This window comes from Ictidomys tridecemlineatus, chromosome 3, assembly GCF_052094955.1.
Source record: "Ictidomys tridecemlineatus isolate mIctTri1 chromosome 3, mIctTri1.hap1, whole genome shotgun sequence".
In the NCBI taxonomy this organism is placed as follows: Eukaryota; Metazoa; Chordata; class Mammalia; order Rodentia; family Sciuridae; genus Ictidomys; species Ictidomys tridecemlineatus.
This window is the reverse complement of record NC_135479.1, coordinates 205,438,478-205,461,059: the sequence shown is the minus strand read 5'-3', so window position 1 is coordinate 205,461,059 and position 22,582 is coordinate 205,438,478. Positions and strand designations below refer to the sequence as shown.

Here is a 22,582-nt window from a genome sequence, read left to right as displayed (position 1 = left end):
TTGTCCTGCTCTTAAAGAAAAATTTCACCAATCCCTGCTCTAACCAAATAATGTTAGCAAATCAAAGCACTCATGAGCTCGTTTGCTGTCCTGAGTACCAGTACAGATTTTTAAACTGATATCTGTGGATCTTCTGCTTATTCATATGTAAAATAGGGATAATGTCACTGTCTCGTGAAGTTATTGTAAATATACTTATTCAGCGAACAACAGGTAGGGCAGTACCTGTCACTGTAAGTGCTCAGTAAATGTGAGCCCTGTTTACACACAGACTTGTTAATGATAGACACAAACTCAAATAAGTACGGAACGCAAAGACTTCTCCCCTCCTAATTTATTTTGGGGTGCTGTAAACAATCTGAAATGTCCCTTTGATGGCTTTCTGGCTTCACCAGTCTTGGATGCCATGGAAAATTCTCCTTCACAGAAGGTATAAATGAGACAGGCCTGGAGGGGCATCTTGGAACCTTCCCTCTTCGGAAAGTGTGCACTCATTGAGAGGCAGACGGTTTTCAGTAGAAGTGGCTCATGTTCCTCGGGAGGGACGTGTCCAAGCCACTGTTCATCCATATTTCCTGAATGATCTGCTCCCGGCGCTCAATCCTCTCGGCCAGCTCTGCAGCCTCGACGGAGCTGTAGGCTGGGTATGAAGTCCTGCAGAACCCCGCCAGCTCCCCTGGGAACTCCGAATCAGAGGAGTCCTCCTCCTCTGCCTCCTCCTCGCTGTCCGCCCCAGGTCTGTCGCCTCCTGGCACCAGGTGCTCCCTCCCCAGCTGCAGCTCCTGAAAGTCTTTGGTGCAGGACACTCTGATGACCAAGGCACATAAGGTGAGGCTCAGGCCAATGCAGACACTGGACACAAACAGAAGGGCCGCTCTCTCGGGGTGGGCTGCGGAGGAGAGAAGAAGCAAGGAGTTGGGAGATGTCAGTCTTCACCAGCCCAAATCCCACAGAACCCGACGTCTGCCCGGGCAGGCAGCTAGTGAAGAACACCAACCCTGGGCTGCACCTCTGGCACCACCTCGGGGACCCCATCCCTCAGTGGCCAAAAAGAAAAAAAATGTTGAGTCCCGGCAACATGTGTATGTGCATGAGGGGACACAGGAAGAGGGACTCAGGAGCTTTCTAGAGCCAGATTCCCCTGAATTTAAACACGGACCTGCCACTCATTAGATGTGAGATTTTGAGCAAGTTGTATAACCTCTCTGGGCCTCAGGTTCCTCACCTGAACAATGGGGCTAACAAGTACTTTCTTATTTTAACGTTGTTATGATGAAATAGGTTCATTCCTAAGAAGCTCCAGAAATACTCACGGGTGTGTAGCCAATGTTCAATAAAGTGTTAGCTGTTACCAGTGGTAGACTATGAAGAATTAATTTTTGTCTGAAGTACAAATGACTTCTTAAGTTCATTCAGATAGGAACTTAAGTAATAATATTATAGATGTTTGCCAAACTTAATTCCTTTCTTTTTAGGTCAAAAAAAAATAGAAATTCTAGTAATTTTTCCTGCATCCAAATGGACCTTCCATATAGTAATAGAAATAAAAAAATAATGCTACTAAGTTCTATATATCTTGGTCTAAACCCTTACAATGCTTAGTCCTTGCGTAAGGCCAGTGTAGGGAGGACTAATTCACTTATTTTACTATCACCTCTCTATGGTGTCTACCCCTTGGGGTGTGGGCACTTCCATTCTGGATACAAGTAAACTCCTTCTTATTATGGATCTGGAGTCGGCAAACTTTTCCAGTAAATGATCAGACAGTAAATATTTTAGTTTTCATGGGCCATATGATCTCCATTGCACATACCAACCTCTGTTGTTGTAAGACAAAAACAGCCATAGTGTGTAAAGTAGAAGGCACCACTATCCCACTATCCCAATAAAACTTTATTAGTAGATTTGGGCTGTGGGCCACAGTTTGCTGACCTCTGATGCAGATACTACAGCTGGGACCCAGAGGGGAAGCTGCTGTCAAAAGCCAGTGGCCTCTTCAGACTGGAACCCAGAACTTCAACAGGGGGCTCCTTGTGGGGCACACTTTGGTTCCCCCTGCATTTCCTCAGTGCATCTCAATGGACATTTGGAGACACTGGCACTTGGAATGAAGTCATTGCACAGTAAGAGACAAGATGCCAGGACCTGAGGCTCTGAGCCAGCTGACAAATCTTTTCCCCTCTCTTCCGTGCAAATCACAGCCTCATCTTCCCCAATTCCATTCTTGCCTCCTGTATGGTTTGGACACGGTCTAAGTGTGCCCCAAAGCCCATGTGTGAAATATAATCCCACTGCGAGGCATTTACTTGGCTATGGTGCTCGGGGTGGGGCCTTTGAGAAATGATGGAATTAGATAGGCCAGATGGCTAGAGCCCACCTGGAGGGGGTGAGGAGGTGACCGCAGGTTAGACAGCACTAGGCTTGCTGCCTGAGGATGGGGCTCCATAGTTAGTTCCTGTTCTCCCTTTTCTCCTGGGTGGTGGGGTCTGGGTTCTACTGCCAAGACAGCTTCACACCATAGACCTAGTGTCTCTTGACTTAGATGCACCTTCTGCCACGTGACCACTCTCCTGGGCAAGTCCACATCAAGTCCACTGGGATCCAGTGGCCAAAGATGGAGAGGATGGGTCACCCTTGGCAAGCCCCCGGGAAGGGGCTGCCCAGTCAACTGCATGGACTGGTTTGAAGGCTCCTATTCTTGAAGGCTGGTACTTACATGGAATCTTAGAGATGAGCTGGCTGAATCCCTCCTGCTGTGGCTGAGTCACTTGTCCAAAGCCACCTCTAGTTGGGACCCCAGACTCAGACCACGGTTATCTACAGAGCCCCAGGCTTATGCGCGATAAGCACATCCTCTGTTTTCTAGAATCAATCGGACCACATTAGTCGTCTGGGACCCCTTTTCTACCACATGTTCTGGAAGGTAAAGTCACCCGTCTTCTCGTGGTTGAGTAGAATCTTCACACCGTGTTTCGTTGGTATTGTCCTAAATGTCACCGTGGTTCATCACAGGCTAGAGCAAAGGACTCACTTTATCCTCTGTCTGTAGTGTGCTCTCGGGAGCCTCAGACCAGGGGTTGGTGGCCTTTAAGTCCCCTTTTAATTCTTAGATCCTGGTCTGGGACCAACACAAGCAACAGTTCAAATTTAATTCGGTCCAGATAAGATACACAGGAGCCACCTCCTGGGGACCTACTGCCACCAGAGGACCCAGGCAGCAGCCAGGGCCAGGGTCTTCTGAGGGCAAGCTAATGTCCTTTGGCCTTGCGGACAGCACTTAGGGATGTGTCAGGAACTTTCTGTCATGGAACCAAAGATTGGAGACCGTGGGGACACGTCAGAGCCTGTACCTCTGTGACAAGATGGCTGATCTCCACTGGTCCTCCCTGGCAGGGGACCCATGACTGCGACTTTGCAATGTGTGATTAAACTTCTTTCCCTGGGTTTGTCTGAGCCCCAGAGTTCCTGTCACAGGAGACAAGGATGCCCCCCAGTCAGGGGTCGCTGTGAGCCTGTCCCCAGCGCTGGCTCTGCTTCTTTACCTGTGGCCCCGGTTACCCCCAGGACTCTCCAGTCCACAGCAGGGTCTGCGGGAGGGCGGAAGGCACCTGCTCATCACAGTCCCAGGGCGCGGGGCAGGGATGGGAAAAGAGGACCACAAAGGGGTCTGCAGGCCTCCATGGGGCGGCCACACGGAGCCAGGTGCAAAGAAACACTGACGAGGTTAGTGACTAATTGGCAATGGGAGGGGTCATGTTCTGAGGTGAGATGGCACTTACACAAAGTCTCCTCCAGTACAATCTGCCAGGGGACAGTAGCTCATATGGGGACAGCTAGGAAACTGCCTTCCTAAGAAAATCTTGATATCTCTCTCTCTCTCTCTCCCCGCTTCCCTCTCTCTCTCTCTCTCTCTCTCTCTCTCTCACACACACACACACACACACACACACACACACTCCTTGCCGTTCCTCTAATTTCAAAACCTTCTGAGTTGGGAGAGACACCTCACCGATCACTCAAGTTGTCAGGGACCCCTGAGTATTTTCATGTCCCTTTTCCTGACCTCTGTGTTCCCCCCACAGGACGTGCCCCTCAGTTGGTTTCTTCTTGTCCCACGTATACTTGATTGCACTAAGTGTTGACGCTCCTCATGGCCTGACCTACAAGAAGGTAGGAAACATCCTTTTAGATCCAATTTACCAACTACTTGGCAGATTTGGGCCGGAAGCAGCCCAGGTCATGCTCTTGGTCCCCAGATGCTCCTGCCACTGGGCTCTCCTTCAGGGAGCTCTGTCCACTCCTCACCGCATACCTCTGTGACCTCAGATGCTGAAGGTACACCTAAGAGTTGGCTGGTCCCCTCTTTCCAGGAGTGACGAGGATGATGCTTGCATTGTTTGATATTTGCTGTGGCCACTGCCTGGTTAGGTTGGAATTGCCTGTCTGACACCTCTGGTGACAGCTGCCCCGTGGACCACTGACCAAGCACCTTGTGCTGTCACATGCAGGTGGCCACTTAGGGAAGGCCAAAGGCAGACCTGGAGGCATTTCTTCCTCTGTGAGCCTCTGTGACTTGAGTCATGAGAATCCTGTGTGACTCCATCTAGCCAGGGTCCAGCCTGAAGCACTTAAGAGTCATTTCCCCCAGGACAGCAAACCCAGGCTTGGTCATGGCTCGCGGAGATGAAGGTACCCAAACATCCCCAATAAAGCCAAATATCAGCCCATCGAGTCTTCACATTTAAAAAAATTATCTACAAATAGTAAATCCTGGGAGGTAACAATGTCAGGAGAGATCATAATGTCACTTGCTAACTGTGCTCCTTGCCAGCGCTGTCCTAGACACCAGGACCTGTCAGCAAACAAGATGACAAACTCTGCCTTTAAGGAGCTAAGTGTCTCAAGGGGGGACAAGCACTATGGAAAAAAGTCTGTGATTTCTGGGAGCAAGATGTGAGACGGCGGGCAGGATTGGAGAGAATTTGATATCTCAAGGTCAGAAAGGCCCTGGGCCTCCAAATGTTAAGGGCACACCTCTTGGCTCAGAGAAGACCAGCGATGGCTTTGTTGCTGATCCTGGGATCCTGGGCTGGCGCTGTCCATGGCTCAGCTCCTCTGACCCTCAGCTTCTGAAGTGCAGAGTTGGGGGGTCAGAGCTCCATCTCTGGGCTTTGTTGCTATGGACTGAACTTTGTCCTCCCAAGTTCATTTATGAAGCCCCACCTTCATGTGATGGGTATTTGGAGATGGGGCTTTAGGAGGGAATTAAGGTTAAAAGGAGATGGAGGGGTGGGGCGCTAATCTGGTAAGACTGGTGGTTTTACAAGAGGAAGATCCAAGGCCCCATCACTGTCATTCTACGTCCCTCTCCCTCTCTCTGCCTCGGGAGGACCTAGCAAGACGGCAGCTGTCTACAAGCCAGGAAGAAATCGAATCTGCTGCCATCTTGATCTTGGACTTCCATCCTCCAGAACTGTGAAAAGATAAGCATCCCTGGTTGAAGCCCGCGGTCTGCGGCCTCCGGTTATGGTAGCCTGAGCAGACGCAGGCAGTCACGAGGGAAACGAGGCCCACAGCAGAGCTCAGGGCACGGCCGCAGCTCAGCCCGTGAGTCCTTCCCCTTCTCTTCCCCCTTGTTCTGTTTGAAGGAACCTCGTGATGCCTTTTCTCCAAGGGACTTTGAAAACCTGGGGATATTTCTGACAATGACCATCTTTCTGTGTCTTAAACGTAACAGTTCTCAGAATGGCAAGATGTGGAAAGGGTAGGGTGGTTATAAAAAAGAAAGAAACCAGTAACCACATGACAAACCCACAGGAGGAGGAGTGCTCTGGAGAGACCATGGAGGAAGAGTGGCAGGACCAAGCTCGCTGGCGCGCTCTCTCTCTCTCTCTCTCTCTCTCTCTCTCTCCTGTACTGAAATACTTCCTCAAGCCTTATCTCCCTCTGAAGAAGAGTGATCCAAACCCAGTCCCAGCCCCGTCGGCCTTGATAGGAACAACATTATGCATTATATTAATGTGTATTTTACTGAGGGTCTCAGGCTTTGGCCTCTGATATGGTTTGGATAAGTATCCCTCTAAAGTTCGTATGTAAAAGTTGGGTCCCCAGAGCGGGTACTCTGTGAAAGTGCTGTGGACCTAGCAGAAGGGTCTTAGGCCACTCGGGGCATGCACTTAGAGGGGATTGTGGAACCCCGGTCTCTTCCTCTCTGCTCTAATTCAAGATGTGACTGCTCAGTATGTCAGGTGCCCCAATAATCATGATGTGCCAGAGGCCTCACCAACAGGGCTACCTGGTTTTGGACTTAAGCCGCCATAACTCTGAGCCAAAGTAAACCTCCCTTTACTTAGTAAGTATCATATATTGAGTTATAGCAATGGAAAGCTGACAATTATAACCCCCCTGACCAGGCAGGCAGGCACTGTTGAAACTTGGATCAACATGTCAAATTACTATCTGTCGTAAGCTAAGCAGGGAAGGTGGCAAAGATTGTTGGTACCTCCCCAAAGAGGATCTGCAACATGGCCAGGCTGGGCGCAATCCTTCTGGCCCTGCAGTTCAGGAGGACTGAGTCTGATTGCTCCTTGTGGGGAAGATTAACAAAGGAAACCGTGGCAACCACGAGAAATGACACTCCACTGGGAAAGTGACTCTGTCCTCGTGGGGCATGGCTTGTTTTGTTTACTTAAGAGGTTCCATTCTTTTTTCTTCCAGTTGGGGTGGAATTCAATAATCCCACGCCCTTCCCAAATTTTAGACCTGGGAAATGCATTCCAGCTTTTCAGTGGGGAAACACCTGAGGAGCCCAGCCCTAAACAGAACAATTCTATCTGTGGTTCTCTTGCCCGTGGCCTGGTTGCAGCTGTACTTGAATTCGGGTTTCTGGATCTCAGAGCTCGGCAGTTGCCATGTCCAACTAAAAGTCATTTTACCTGTTTCCATTGAATGGCGCATTTGTTAACAAGGCTTTAGTAAATCTGTTAGCATTCCAGGAGGCTTTGAGTCGATGACCTACCTCTAATGTAAGCAAACGCTGCCAGAGAGTTGCTAACCATCACTCCATCTTTCCACAGAACTTTTGACTCACTTGGGTCGAAGTTTATACCTGTTTTATAAATTAAAAAAAAGTACAAAAGAAGTTCATCAGAGCTGTTCATAGTACCCCTGCCATTCCTTGTCCTGGACTACCAGAATAATTAAAAGTCACCAAAATCAAACAAATGAGCCTCTTGCTATATGATGGACAATGAAGCCATTAAGAGTGCACAGTAAGCAGTCCTTGAAAATACTGAACGATAAAAGGGATTAGCAAATCCCTTATTAACAAGCGTCAGTGCCAAATTCAGATGTGGCTCATCCACTCCAGTGCAGAAGAGAACAAATCAATCTTTCCTTCCCAAAGGCAATGGCATTCATTGTGCCTCTGGGAGGCTTAATAGGTAACATCTCGTGTTAAATATGGACCTGCTGCCGGCTCTGTGGACCAGAAATAAGACAAACCTTGGATCCTGGGGGCAGACACTGTAGGTCTGCTTTTTTTGGAGCTCACAGAAGAATGGGGGAGGGTGGCCTGTGTACATGCTGTTGAAACTGCCTGGATGAGTTAGCCAGCTGGTGCTGGGGCAGTCTGGGGGCTCAGGGGACCCCTGAGAACATCAGACAGGGCAGATGTCTATGAGAAAGATGACATAGATTTCTCAGGTCCCCTCTGCAGGGGGACCAGGTATTTATGGGATCAGTGGGTCTGAGATGCAGAGCCTGGCAGAAAGCAGAGTCGTGAACCAAAGAACACAGAAGAACATTACCAGTAATTATTTTTAAGCTTTGAACTAGGGGTGATTTCTGTTTCTTGGTGTTTTCCTGTGGTTTTCATACCAAGAAGTTTATATAAAGGCAAATTATAGGGCTGGGTTGTGGCTCAGTGGCAAAGCACTTGCCTAGCATGCGTGAGGCACTGGGTTCGATCCTCAGCACCACATAAAAATTAATAAATAAAATAAAGGCATTTAAAAAAGCAAATTATACAGTTAGCCCTCTCTATCTGAGGGGGTCTGCATCTGTGGATTCAACCAACCACAGATCAAAAATATTCCCCCCAAAATTGCATCTATACTGAACATGTACAGATTTTTTTCCTTTTCACATTTCCCTAAAAAAATATAACACAGCAACTATTTACATAGCACTGACATCTTATTGGGTATTATAATTAACCTAGAGATCTTTTAAAATATGCAGGGGGATGTGAGTAGGTCACATGCAACACTACTCCATTTTGTATAAGGACATTGAGCTCCTGCTGGTTTTGATTATCTGTGGAGGGTTCTGGAACCAGTTCCCCACAGACAGAGGAACATGGGTACTTTCATAATTAAGGGGAGATACCTAATAAATATAATAAAATAACACACTCACTACCCCAACCCAGCATCTGAGGTGCTTCCTATTCTCTGCAATTTCTCTCAGGAACCCCATGGGTCTGAAATCCATTCTAGATTTGACACAGAAATCAAGATTTCCATCCCTCCTTATTGACAGAAATCCAGGGAAAACTGAAGGAGGAGGGTGGGGTGTGTGGAGGCTGTAGGCCTACCTGGCCCTGGCCACCCGAGTTCCCAACAGGACCATCTTTGCTGACCACGAATGGGCTCCATGTATAATCTAATGTACGTCTGAGCAGATCCTTGTTCAAAGTGGCTTTTCTTTTAGGAAGCAAAATGGGAATGGAGGGGAAGTTTATTCTATTTAATACTTTTATAAAATCAAAACCAAACCAAATGCTGGCTGCTGTCTGCACCATTAGACTCCAGTACTGGCATTACCAGAGTAAGTAGCTCCAAACACCTCCTGATGTCCCCTGTCCCTCTGGGCAATGTGTGCATGGTGGTGATCACGGGGTTCTCTACCTTTACTTCAAGATCAGGGCGAGAAGTAAGCCACCAACATTACCATGTTCAGCGTCCTTCTGCTTCAAAGAAGGCTTGAGGTTAACAATGGCTGGATCGATCGCAGTAAGGATGTTCTTGGGAACTAAAAGCCAAAAAGAAATATTTATATACTTGGTATATTTTTAAAATTTATACACTTAATATATGTTTAAGGTAGATAATATTTAAAATCCACTATTCAGATCGGTTCAAGAATCACTGCTTGTCAGATGCCACATGGACACACATCCATTCTCTCTCTCTTTCACACACACACACACACACACACACACGCACCAATGGTGCCTGAGTAATCACCAAATATCCCCGAAAGGTAAAATTTTAGATCCATTTTTGCATTAATAAAAAAAGTGAAAAATAATAAGACTATGACATATTCATCCCATGGAATACAACCTAATGATAAAAAGAATTAAGTAGTGATACATGTTTTGAACCTCAAGAACATGCTCAGTGGAAGAAGCCATTCACAAAAGATCACCTATCATGTGCTTGCATTTACATGAAATATTCAGAAAAAGTAAATCGAGTGATAGAAGTTAGATTAGTGGCTCCCTGCATCCTCAATGAATGTGAAGGGAATTCCAGGACTCTATGCCAAATGATTCACTAAGTAGGATGAGAGGATTATAGAGAGACTGGTAATGAGGAAGGCAGCCCCATACACGCCTCTGGAGGTGGTTAAAGATTCCTCTGAACTGACCATAAGAATAAGTGGTCAGACGGCAGGATCCCCAGGCACGGCAGCTGGCAGATGACAGCAGAGGCTGAAACAGAGCACAGCATGGATTTCTCAGGTCCCCACTGCAGGGGGACCAGGTGTTCATGGGATCAGAGGGTCAGAGATGCAGAGCCTGGCAGAAAGCACAATCAGAACTAAAGAACACAGAAGAACATGACCAGTAATGATTTTTAGGCCAAGTGCACTGCCTGCCACAGGCCCAGAGAGGGCGGAGGAAACCAAATAGTCTGGCAGCAGAAAATTGCTTCTTTTTATTTGTCCTTTTGCCCAGCTGATATCTGGGATAAGCGCTAACAGGAAATAGAAGTGCAGCCAACACAAACTGCAAGTTCGACTGCGTTGCTTTTTAAAAAGAATGCCTAAGACATCTTCGGCAGCGAGAAAACTTCATTTCCGTTCTCGGAGAGCTTAACTAAATTCTTCTGGGGATGTCCCAGGATCACCAACCAGAGAACATTCCTAAATTGGGAGCTCTCCATGAGCAGGAGGCCCTGGCACCGTCGTGCCCACCAGTGAGGTCAAGTTCTGAAGAGACCCAGAGAAGACGCAGGGCACACTACCCATCCTGGGACCGTGGCAGTGCCTGGAGGGCTGAGATTGAACTCAGGGGCACTTGACCACTGAGCCCCATCCCCAGTCCTATTTTGTATTTTATTTAGAGATAGGGTCTCACTGAGTCGCTTAGTGCCTTGCTTTTGCTGAGGCTGCCTTGGAGCTCGTGATACTCCTGCCTCAGCATCCTGAGCCTCTGGGATTATAAGTGTGGGCCATCGTGCCCAGCACAGGGAGCTTTGTAATCAAACAACCTCTGACTCCTTTCTGGGTCCTGAGAATGATGTTCCTGGTTCCCTGGCACCAGTAAGTCAGGACATGTCATTTCTCCCTGCCAGGAGTGACACTTCCTTCTCACATCTCTCTCTTGGCTCATTCTCCAAATGTGGCCCTAGGAGCCCTTGGCTCTCTGCAAATGCCAGAGACTTCACAGGCATGAAAGATCAAGAATTTTATAGAGGATGCAAATCAAAACTACTCTAAGATCTCATCTCACTCCAGGCAGAATGGTAGCTATTATGAAGACAAACAGCAATAAGTGTTGGCGAGGATGTGGGGGAAAAGGTACACCCATACACTGCTGGTGGGAATGCAAATTGGTGCAGCCAATATGGAAAGCAGTATGGAGATTCCTTGGAAATCTGGGAATGGAACCATCATTTGACCCAGCTATCCCTCTCCTGGGTCTATACCCCCCAAAACTTAAAAACAACATACTACAGGGACACAGCCACATCAATGTTTATTGCAGCCCAATTCATAATAGCTAAACTGTGGAGCCAACCTAGATGCCCTTCAGTGGATGAATGGATTAAAAAATGTGGCATATATATACACAATGGAATTTTACTTAGCAATAAAAGAGAATAAAATCATGGCATTTGCAGATAAATGGATGGCATTGGAGAAGATAATGCTAAGTGAAGTTAGCCAATCCCCAAAAACCAAATGCTGAATGTTTTCTCTGATACAAGGTGACTGACTCATAGTAGGGTGGGGAGGGAGAGCATGGGAGGAATAGATGAATTCTAGATAGGGCAGAGGGGTATGAGGGAAAAGGAGTGGGCAGGGGATTAGCAAGGATGGTAGAATGTGATGGACATCATTCTCCAAAGTACATGCATGAAGACACGAACTGGGTGTCAACATACTTGATATACAGAGATATGAAAAATTGTGGTATATTTGTGTAATAAGAATTTGTAATGCAAAAAAAAAACCAAAATAAAGTACATGTATGAAGACATGAATTGATATGAACATACTTTATATACAAAGATATGAAAAATTGTGCTCTATATGTATAATAAGAATTGCAATACATTCCACTGTCATATATTTAAAATATAAAATCAATTATAAAAAAAGAATTTTATAGAGGAGCTCAGAGAGGAAGGGCATTCTAGAAAGAGCTCTGCAGGATAACCAGACTCATGGGATAGCATCGCCTGTGTCTGACACAGGTCATAGCAGGAAAATTGCTCATTTAGTATGTAAAAAATGGCTCTGATATGTTGAGAGCCACAGCCAAAGGGGCCCCAGTAAACTTCCAGCTGCCAGCTGATGATTGGCTCACAGCGGCCCCAGCAACATCTAGCTGATTGGCTCCTCTGCGGTGATGTTCATTGGGCTGTTTCCCTGCCCTTCAGACTATGGAACTGCTCATTGGGGGACTTCTTTGGCTCCGCCCATGCGACCCAGCCAATCAGCCTCAAGAGCAGGAGGATTGTGGGAGGTAGTGAGGTTGGTGTGGGAGAGAGGCTTGTGGAAGCCGGTGGTGGCAGTTGGGCTCTGAGGGTTTTTTTCCTGAGGAGCTGTTTTGTTTGGCTTTTGTAGTTCTAAAAATAAAGTTAGTTTCTTTTGACAAGTGGCTCCTGAATTGTGCCCAGCCAGACTTCAGCACTGATATTGAAAGAACAGTTTAGGACATTTAAATAACAGGTATCAACACACCTGTCAGATTCTTCAAACCAGTTCAGGACAGGAGCAGGCACTGGGGTGTGATTTATTATCATCTCTCAAACCTGCTCCTCTCCACTTCAGGTAGGTTCATGAAAACACCAGCAAAGTGCTCCTATGGAGCGCCTAATATGGCTGGACCCTGTTGTGGCAAGGTTAAACGATGCATCTAGTAGCCTGGTAAAGATGTGTATTGTTCCCTTTCTAAAGATAGAAAGTAGGGGCTCTAAGAGGCACCATCCCCCAGGAAGGGCAAAGCCTCCACTCCTGGTGTGGCTCACACAACACCCTCACTCTCTCCACCGTGATAGACTGTCCCTGGCACATCCAGCCTTTGGGAATTGAATCCAAGATTATTTTAAAGGATTATAAAGATGGCAAAGCAATTCCCCCTCTGGAAGCCCCTCTTGGATCTGTGTGCCTGAAGCCAGACTCTAAGGGACGTGAATGGTTTGCTAAATTTGGGCAAAACCCTCATTTTGATCAACTGATAGGTTGATTGACTGACTAAATAAACCTACTGTGTCAAACGTGGATCAGTGCAGACTTTAAGAAAGAAATCTCCTAAGTTGAACTTAGGACCTCAAATAATTCTTAACATCAGAGACAAAAATGGTTTGATGTAACCGTAGACTATGGGGTGCCCAGATGGTCGGTATGTGGGTCTTTAAACAGTGACCACTGTCCTCTCCCCAGTCCTCCAGGAGGAGCTGTGGGGCCCCAGAAAGTTGTCAGGGTGGGGATGCTGGCAGTGTCTGCCCTGGTGACCCTTGGACCACAAGAGGACCCTGGGCCTGTGTGATGGGAAGGAGCCCTTCGTGCAGAGAGGAGCAGGGGTCGGGGAGCTGGCTGAGCCACACAGGTCTGCCTTCCCACGGGGACAGCCAAAAATCCAGCTTCTCTAATCAGTTTAGTTAATGGTACAAATACCTCATATTGCAGCACTCTAAAGATGAGGACTGGAATGACGTGTCTCCAAATCCAATCAATGGCCACATGCTCTGAGCTCTGAGTGCCCTGAAGTCAGCCAGACTGAGCTGCTGTCATGGGAACTGCAAAAGGCTGCACAGCCCAGGCGCTCCCCCCAGGGCATGTGACAGTGCTGATGTCAACCACCCAGCCCAGATGCAGGGCGGAAATGCAGAGCCACGAGGAAATGATGCTATAAGACGGGGAGGAATATTCTTTCTAAAATGCAAGTTCCTTGTGCTCTGTGAGAAAACCTTTCAGGGGTTCTCAGTGCCGTCAAGTACAACACACTTGAACTTCCCGTCCCCCCATGTAGGCTGGAGCTCACCCCCCAGGCTTTGTCTATGCCCTGCCTTCTGCCTGCCCTGCCCTTCCCTTCTCCCCCTTTCACTTTGCAGACTCCCCCCGACATGTGGTCACACCTGCCTCAGATACCACACCCCCTGGGAAGCCCTCCTGACCCCTGAGTGCTCTTCATGGTGCCATGACATAGAACCCCCATTTCCACTCTAGCCCCCACCTCCATGCCTGGCATGTCACTCACGCAATAAACACGCACGGCAGGAATAAAGGTGAGCCTGAAGCAGCACTCTCCTGTCCCTCTCTGACCCAAGAACTCAGCCACAGAGCTGAGCCACAGAGCGGCGGTTCATGCCTGATGAAGGCCAGCGATGGGACGTACAGACGCTCACACCCGCAGATTGTCTGGTGAGTCCCTTGATGCCTACCTCTTCCCTGACTGCCAATCTCATGAGGACGAGGACCATGTGCTTTGTTTGCCACTGGACCCTTAGCACCTGGCACAGCTCTGGGCTACAGAGAAGGCACACGGGATGTGCAGAATGGGACATGTGACACCCAGCCCCCATCCCCACCCCCGGTCCTGAAGTTCAGCTGTCTTTTTAGTAGGAGCTAAGGGGAGCCACAGCCCTAGCAGAACAGGCCGGCAGAACCTGCTGCTGCTGGGCTTGAAAGCACACGGGAAAAGTCACCTCATTGGCAGGCTCCAGCCCCGCTCCTCACTCAGACCCAGCTGAGGAGGCCCGCAGGTCTGGGACCTCCGAGTGACGAATGTTGAGCTTCCAGGGAACCTCAGCCAGGAAGGGCTCCAGGTCACCCAGAGCATTTTAGATGCGGTGCAGGAAAAAAGACTGAGCCAGCCAAAGCAGCCTTCCTGTAGCAAACGTGGGTGCTACTATTTGGGGAATACACTTATCTAGTCATGTCATTGTACCTATTGTGGCCTTGACACTAGAGAAAGAATATTTTAGTTCAGCATATAGAAGTCTGGAGATGCAAGGGGGTTTTACCAGCCACAAAAAGGAATGCAGCACTGCCACATGCTCCAGCATGCTTAAACTGTGAAAATACACACCAAAGGTCACACCCTGTGTGACTTGAGTTATAGGAAATGTGCCCAAGAGACGAATCCCTGAAGCAGACAGAAAGCAGACAGGTGGCAGCCCGGGGTTCAGGGGTGTAAGGGTAGATTCGGGGAAGTGGTGAGGTGGGGCGCTGATTAAGGGCATGGCATTTCTTTGGGGGTGATCAGAATGTTCTTAAATCGTTTGTGGTGATGGTTGCACAATTCCATGTACCTACTAAAAACCATTGATTTGTACGTTTGAATGAGTGAATCGTGTGGCTTGGGCGTCACATCTCAATAAAGCTGTATCAAGAGTAACAACCACACAAGGCTGGAGATATTTGTCAGGGGAAAAAGGTATCAAGCTCTTCTTTAGAGAACTCTTTTCTTTGCTTTGTGCTCATTAAAAAAAAAAAAATCAACGTATTCGTCTTACAAAGTAGAGATCTACAGTTCCCTCAGAAGAATAACGAACGGCTGGCTTTTAAGTCGTTTTATGGAATTAGAATCTAAACAAAGCAAGCATTTCATTCTATTATTTAAAGACACTAGAAAAACAAAGTAATGCTGTCATATCACCCTTTTAATTGACTCGGGGTAAGCATTTGATCTGTTGACTCAGTGCTGAGGGTACGTAGATAAAAGAGCTGTTGGCAGCACAGACGGTTAGTCATTTCAGGCCCCAGAGCAGCTCTAGAAGGTTAAGTAGGAGCCAGGCCATTCTTCGGTGAGCTTGCATGACACACCAATAAATTTTCAAGCTGCGTAAGAACCCAGATTGCAATCGCTGTTCCCGGTGACCTCCGCGTTCTCTCTCCTTGCTAGTCCTTCCCCTACCCCCACCTCCTGCCAATCACATTGCTACGGCCTTAAACTCTGACCAAAGAAAATTCTATGACTTATCTGATGTGAATGCCATAAACAAGAATCAGGACTAGAGAGGGGTTCTGGAACGTCTGGGGTGGCCACGCTGTCTCAGAAGGGGAGTCCTTTGGCTCCTTGGCTCCATGCAAACTGCTTTGGTTGACACAATCGTCACCTCCCAAAGAGGCAGCGTCTTGGAGTAGCTGGGTCAGGGCTCATTCTTACCGCATGCGTAGGTAACTGTGAGGTATTTCTTCACTCCTGGCAGGCAGGGGCTTCCGAAATGGTGATTGTTGACGGGGATCTTGCATCTCTGCTTCCCGTAGCACCTTCTGGACAGGACTTGTAAGGCGGAGTAAGACACACAGTCTGAAAGGGAAAATGAACTTTAGGGTTCATTCCACACCAGGCTGCCACCAGCTATGGCACCTCTGTAAGTACATACACAGACTTCAAATCAGATGAAGGTAGTTCCCCTGCTTATGCTTTATTCTCATTAAAGAACCCAACCTGGCAAATGCCATAATATCAATCTTCTTTATAGCTGCATAATATTCCATTGTGTATATATATACCACATTTTCTCTGTCATGCTTAGTGAAATAAGCCAACCTTTCAACCTTTCCCACTCTTTGGAATATTTAATTTGTTTATTCTAAGTCTCCCTCTCCCCTACATGAACATAAGCTCCGTGAAGGAATACTTCTCTCTTGTTTATCATCTAACTGCTACTGCCTGGTCCACTGCAGGAGCCCAATAAATAACTGATGAATGAATAAATGAAATGAAATAATAAAGACAAAAAATGTGTTTTCCCACCCCCTGACACAATGCCATCGTAGTTAGTATTAACTGAACACTGATTTCTCTGGTTTCCATGCGTCCCCCATACATAGATCATGTGTTGGAAACTTGACCCTCAAAGTCATCTGATAGTGGTGTGTAGAGGTGGGGCTCTTTAGCTCTTTAGGATTAGATGAAGTCATGAGGGGGTGACCCCCATAATGTCATTCATTCATGCTTTTACAAGAAGAGGAAGAGAGACCCAAGCCAGCAGGATCACTCTGTCTCACCATGTGAAACCCTCTGCATTAGAACCAGAAAGAAGACTCCTGGACTTTTCAGCTTCTAAAACCTTGAACCAAATACACTTCTATTCTGTATAAATTACCCAGTCTCAGGTGTTTTATTATAGCAACAGAAAATGGACTATTATACCTATAGAGGATGACGTGCTGTGCTATGTACTGTTGGGAAAAAAAACCCAAGAAGACCCCTCCCTTGCCTTCTCAGGATGTGCAGTGGAGTTGGAGAGACAAAACCCATATGTGAGACCAGTGTCTAATAGGTCACCAAGGGACACCGTGAATGAATGTCAGCAAGGAGTGGTCCAGAAAAGAGGTCCTTGAGATCAAGAGCCAGAGGGATCACTGTGGACCAGAGAGGTCAAGACAGGCTTTGGGGTGGGGAGGGGCTTGGCCATGGAAGAAACAGAATGAGTTGGCAGAGGCAGGCCAGAGGGAAATGTATGAACAGAGGTGAGAGGACCAGGAGCAACCCAGGGGCTGGCCGTGAGCTGCAGGAGTGTGTGGGTGGGGCTGGGCAGGACGGAGACGGCCTCTGACTGCTCAGCTAACGCATTTGAACTTCCTTCTGCAAGCAACTGGCGGCCTCAAGAAATGGCCTGACACTAAAGACCCCTGGGGTCAGGGGACAGGATGACCTGGAGAGAAATGGAAATAAAGACGGGGACAACAGTCTGGAATCCATTTTAAGTATGCACAGTGGGGGCAGCTGAGGGTTTGAAGAGCAAGGAATGGAAAGGGAGGGAATTTTAGAGACCTTGCAAAATTCAACCAAGTTGTAATGCTATGATGACAGCTGACATTGGGCCAGGACTGTTCTTAACAGCCTATGTTAATTGATTTAATGTTCCCAATGGCCCTATGAGATAGGCTTTTGATCACACACACACACACACACACACACACACACACACACACACACACACATTTTAGGGATGAGAAAGTTCTAGAACCTCACAGAGCTAGAGAGTAGTGGGACATGGACATGAAAATTGCCAAGGCTCCTGAACCTGCCCGACTGAGCTCTGAGCTCTGTTCTCCAGGTGTCTGGTGGAGCGCAGGTGAGGGAGCTCCCCAGACCAGGGAAGATCTTGAGCTGTGGGCCTGGGACGCTGTGGTGCTGCTGACCATGATCGAGGAAGCCGTAGGAATGGGCAGTCTGCAAACAAGAAATACCGTCCTGCATTCAAGATGGAAGGGGGCTTTCAAGAGGACGTGTAGATGTGGAGGCGGCCAGGACAGGCTCAGGCTGGGGAGACCAGGGGCTGGTGGTCTGGGGAACAGAAGCAGGAGTCGTGTGTGTGTCTGCTCATGTCTTACAGGACAAGCTCCTCATCCTCCTCTCCAACAACCCCCTGCCCTCCCCTACCCAGGCCTGTCCCCGTCCTGGTCTCTCTCCTTCTGGAAAGGGTCGGCTGTGCCCCTTGCCTCTGCTGCACCTCCCCACTCCTCAGTGTCCTCTGTCCCACCCATGCCCTGAAACTGATCCCTTTCCGAGGATCACAGGAACCAACAATTGTCACATCCAAGAGGTGGAAGCCAATCCCAGTTTCTCTCTGTCTCTGGAACTTCTGGTGCCTGAGCTCTTGTTGGAGGATTTCTTCCCAACCTTGGTGCCCTGGTGCCCTTTACCCCAGTTTGTCTCCAATTCCTCTACCCAGAGCCTCTGCAGTGCTGCCACCCAAAGCAAGCTCACTCCCTGATCTGGGCTCTCTCTCCCATGTCCTCCGTCTGGGCTGCAATTCTATCCCTGTTGCTGCCAAACCACTGGACTGCAGCTTTCAGTGGGGCCCATCTTCAGAAGACCTTGAGCAATGACTGCCCGGACTGCACTTGTGGAACAGCTCCCTCCGGTGTGTGGACCAAATGTATCGTCTCGCCCATTCCCCTGCCAACATCCAGGCAGCACCACTCTCCCCTGCGGGCTCTCCAGGTTACATTCCTGCTGCCTGCCTGTCTCTGTGGCTGGTAGAAACACTTTCACAGGAGCCTTAATGGGAAGCCTCTGCTCCCCCCTCCTCCTCCTCACACCCTCCCATCTGATGCAGGACATGAGGAGCCAGGAGGATTAGAGAGAAGAAGGTGAAAGGGAAGAGGATACCTGATGAAGGGGGGGGAGGTGCAGGAGGGGAAGCCCTGAAAGCCAGGGCCCAGGGGCAGCAGGGCCGGAGGTGGACAGTCAGGCCAACAGAGAGCCAGCGGGTCGGGGGATGAAGCGTGCCCTGGATGTGCTCATCTGGTGCTTTCAGAATGGGCCACGAAAACGTGGGTCAGGCTCTGGGAGGGCTTGGGAGGAAGCAGCATCACCCATAAGTGTGTGGAGTGAACAAATGACCCTGGACCAAAGTGGACAGTTTGTCGTGACCCAGCCCTCACTGTGGGTGAGTGGCACTGGAGATGGCAGGGGACATGAGTTCCTTCGGTGGGGCTGGCTGGGCGTGCACAGAGGCACAGCTGTGGGTGGTGATGGGTTAGGTCTTACAGAAGCCACGGTGTGGGCACAGAAGCCAGGTGGGGTTGTGCTGTGGCTGGAGGTGTCCCCCAGAGTCTGTGTGCTGTATACTCACTCCCCAAATTCATATGTCGATTGGTACATGGAGGTGGGGCCTTGGGGGGTGACTAGGATTAGGTGAGGTCATCATGGTGGGGCCCCTATGATGACATTAATGGCTTTATAGGAAGAGGAAGATAGATCTGAGCTAGCCCCATTGCTCTGTCTTGTCCCGATGCCCTTCACTGTGTTATGACACAGCAAGAAGACCCTCACCAGATGCCATGTCCTTGGACTTCCTGGCCTCCAGAATGGTAAGCTAAATTCTTTGTAAATTAGCCAGTCTGTGGTATTTTGTTATAGTAACAGAAAACAACCTGAAGCTAAAATCATAAATCAATAAATGCATCTGCTGAGAAAAAAAAAGGGTTAGGAAAAAAAGCAAGCAATGGAGGGATTCAGGGCACAGGTAACCTCAATGGCTGATCCACAGAGAGGATAATGCATGTGATCAAACGGGCCAGTACAGACGTTCAATCAATAAATGGCGGCTCCTTTGCCAAGGATGCTGGCATCAACTATATTCCAAGGAGCCCCAGCATTCTCAGGAAGCACCTTGGGGACTACACAGGGTAAGTAAAGGGAAGGAGCACGTTTCATGAACGCTCTGCTTTCATCTCTGGATCCGCTGAAGAGCTGTCAAAGAGTCTGGGAAAAGAAATCTCTACGGCTGACCACTAAAATCTCCAGTGGCTAAACACTAACCATAGGAAAGACAATGACCTTAAGGAAAAGACAATCAAATAAATGTATTTGGCCCTCTGTATCTCCAAGTTTCACATCCAAACAACCACCCGTAGAAAATATTTTTTAAATTCCCGAAACTTCCAAAAAGCAAAGCTTGAGTTTGCTGCACTCTGAGTACTATGCTGACTCCACGAGAATGAAGTGGTGCAAAGCATTCTATTAGATAATAGAAGTGACCTTCAGATGATCTGGAGTTCACAGAGCACGTGCACGGTCGGTAGGCAAATACCACAGCATTTCATTTAAGGGCCCGGGGGGTCCTGAGCCATCCCCAGCAGGTACTGAGGGATAACTGTATACGCATCACCACTAATGGTGAGGACTGTTATAAAAGGAAGGATTTGGATATATTCTTGAAAGTTCTGATCTATTTTGTTAAGAACAATTCCACAAAGCCTGATAATCAGGGTGCTGGTCACACAGCAGGAACTCGACCAATAGGTATTTAACAAATGAACTATTGCATTGAAATAAACAGCCTGGCCCATCGGGCAATGCACACACCCCATGTATCTGGCTCTAGAACGTGGGGTTTGCGGGGAAGGGGAGCCCCTGATCTGTACGTCGGAATCTGGGCTGAGAAGAGCTGTCTCCAGGGAAGTTGTTCACCTGTCATTCTTCTGAGTGCCGCGTGGGTCAGCTCTCAGCCATCCCCCCTGGGCTTGGAGTGAATCCATCCTTCCCTGCCGGCCTCAGAACACTCCAGCCTAAAGGAGGCAGCTTGCCAGGCATCCTCTCTTGGTTCCGTCTGAGTGACAAGTACCCAGAGCAAGTCAAGAAGTTGATAAAGCTGGAACAGACTCTTTTACGAGCCTGTCTACAGCAGGTGCCAGAGATGTCAAGTACATCCTTGGGAAGAGCAGGTTCCCCTCTACTGCAGGTTGAGCATCCATAATCCCCAAATCTGAGACCCCAAATGCCTCAAAATCTGAACTTACTGAAGGCCAACGTGACCACCCCGTGGAAAATTTCATACCGTGACATTTTGTTTCCTCCACAAAATTATTTAAAATGTTGCATGACATCACTTCCGGGCGCTGCGTAGAAGCTTTCTATGAAACAGAAATCAATTTCCCACGTTCAGACTCGGGTTCTGTTGCCAAGGTATCTCATGATATATATATATGCAAATGTTCCAAAATCCGAAACGTACAATCCAATGCAAAAGACCCCGTGTCCCAGGCACCTGGATAAGGGACACTCAGCCAGCAGTGCAGTGGGATCACTAGGGCCTTGAGTCACCCAAGGCTCATGTTAAGGTTTAGTAAAGAGACTGTTCGCAGAGGTGGGGCTGGAAGGAGGATGCGGGGCACCATGGAGGAGCCAAGGGAAGGAACAGAGAACAGAGATTGTCCCGTCTCCTCAAGGGGCCGGGGTACAGAGGGGGAAGCTCCACAGAAAGGGAGGCTGGATGGAGCTGGGGCCTTGGGGTGAGCGTGGTGACGCTTCTGCGGTGCTGAGAGGGATGTCCTGCCAGGCGGGAGCCCTGGGGGAAGGAGAGGGTGTGCTCCCCCGCTGCCCACCCGGCGCTCGCTCAGTGTCCCGTGAGGCTGGTGCAAAGCCACTGTGAACTGGTGTTCTCCTCGGCTGTCCCTGAGCGTCCCCGGAAGCCTGCCGTGGTTAAGACTGAATGTCATCTACCTGCAGCAGCTGCAAGGGGCAGAACAGAGCAGTGGCCAAGGGCCTGGCCTCAGGCCAGCTGAAGCCTCCGTTTCCCACTCGGACAGTAAAGGTTCTAGGAGATGATTCCAGGTTGCGACAGGAAGTGAGACCCTTCAAGTACCATGTGTGATGCCGGTACCCACTGTTTCCGGTCACCTTCATCATCATCAGGAGGCCTCTTTACTTAGATGGTGTTAAAGTGCAGATTTTAAGCGTCCCCTAAAGAGCCACGTACTAAAGGCTTGGTCCCAGGCTGGCACTATGGAGAGATGTGGAACCTGTGAGCCGTAGGCCTAGTAGAAGGTCTTCAGGTCATTGGTGGTGTGCCCTCCACGGCCTGGCGGGACTTCAGCCCCTTCCTCTTCTTCTCTCAATGGTGCCCAGGCCACGAGGTAGGCAGCTTTGCCGTCCTATGTGCTCCCCACCATGATGTGCTGCCTCACTACAGCCTCAAAGGCAACGGGGCCCACCAAGCATGCACTGAAACCTCTGAAAACATGAACCCAAATAACCTCTCTGCCTTTACAAGTTGATTATATCGGGTATTTTGTTATAGTAACAGGAAACTGCTGACAGACAGGAAAGTGGGACTTTTGAGATAGGCCTAGGGGACTTTGACAACTGATAGTCTAAATTATACTCCTTCTTTGGTCCTGGGAAGTGAAAACAAGCACAGATGGTCTGTTGTGCAGAAGTCAATATTAAGACCTGTATATAGAAAAAAAATGGAAGGAGATTCACAAAGAAGGTCATAGAGGATATTGTTTGTTAGAGGGAATGATGCAAGATTCCCTCTCAGCCCTATTGATTTTAAGGTACTTTCCAAGTTTTTGTAAGTTAACATTGCTTTAAAATAAGAAAGTATAAAATGAACTTTCTCAAAAAATAGGATAAGATTCATGCCTGGACAGAGGACAGATTTTGAGTAGCAAGTGTCTTGGAGGCATTTTTTTTCATAGCGTAACATTTTCTGTACATATTATATTAAACTATTCTTTGTAAAACTTAACTTGCCCCAGAAGCCATGAGAAGTTTCTCTAGACTAAAGACATCCTCTCCATGTTCCTGTGGTTTATTTTTTTTACTGCTTTGTGGACGCACAGGGCTGATTAAGGATATTTTTGTTGTCTTTAG

General features: G+C 48.4%; 1 protein-coding gene across 5 annotated transcripts in view; it reads right to left on the bottom strand.

Moving 5' to 3' along the window:
* Positions 1-319: 319 nt before the first annotated feature.
* Positions 320-22,582, bottom strand: part of Eva1c (eva-1 homolog C) — a 79,507-nt gene continuing 57,244 nt past the window's right edge. For 4 of the 5 annotated variants that reach the window (XM_005323534.5, XM_040286978.2, XM_040286979.2 and 1 more), the window contains 4 exons: positions 15,629-15,772; positions 8,953-9,033; positions 7,019-7,108; positions 320-889 (listed from right to left, as the gene is read on the bottom strand). In XM_005323534.5, the coding sequence (XP_005323591.3) occupies positions 513-889; positions 7,019-7,108; positions 8,953-9,033; positions 15,629-15,772 (692 nt within the window). In that variant the 3' untranslated portion in view covers positions 320-512. Of the gene's footprint in view, positions 890-2,172; positions 2,330-7,018; positions 7,109-8,952; positions 9,034-15,628; positions 15,773-22,582 lie in introns of those variants that run through there. The other variant, XM_078044533.1, reaches the window with a different exon arrangement.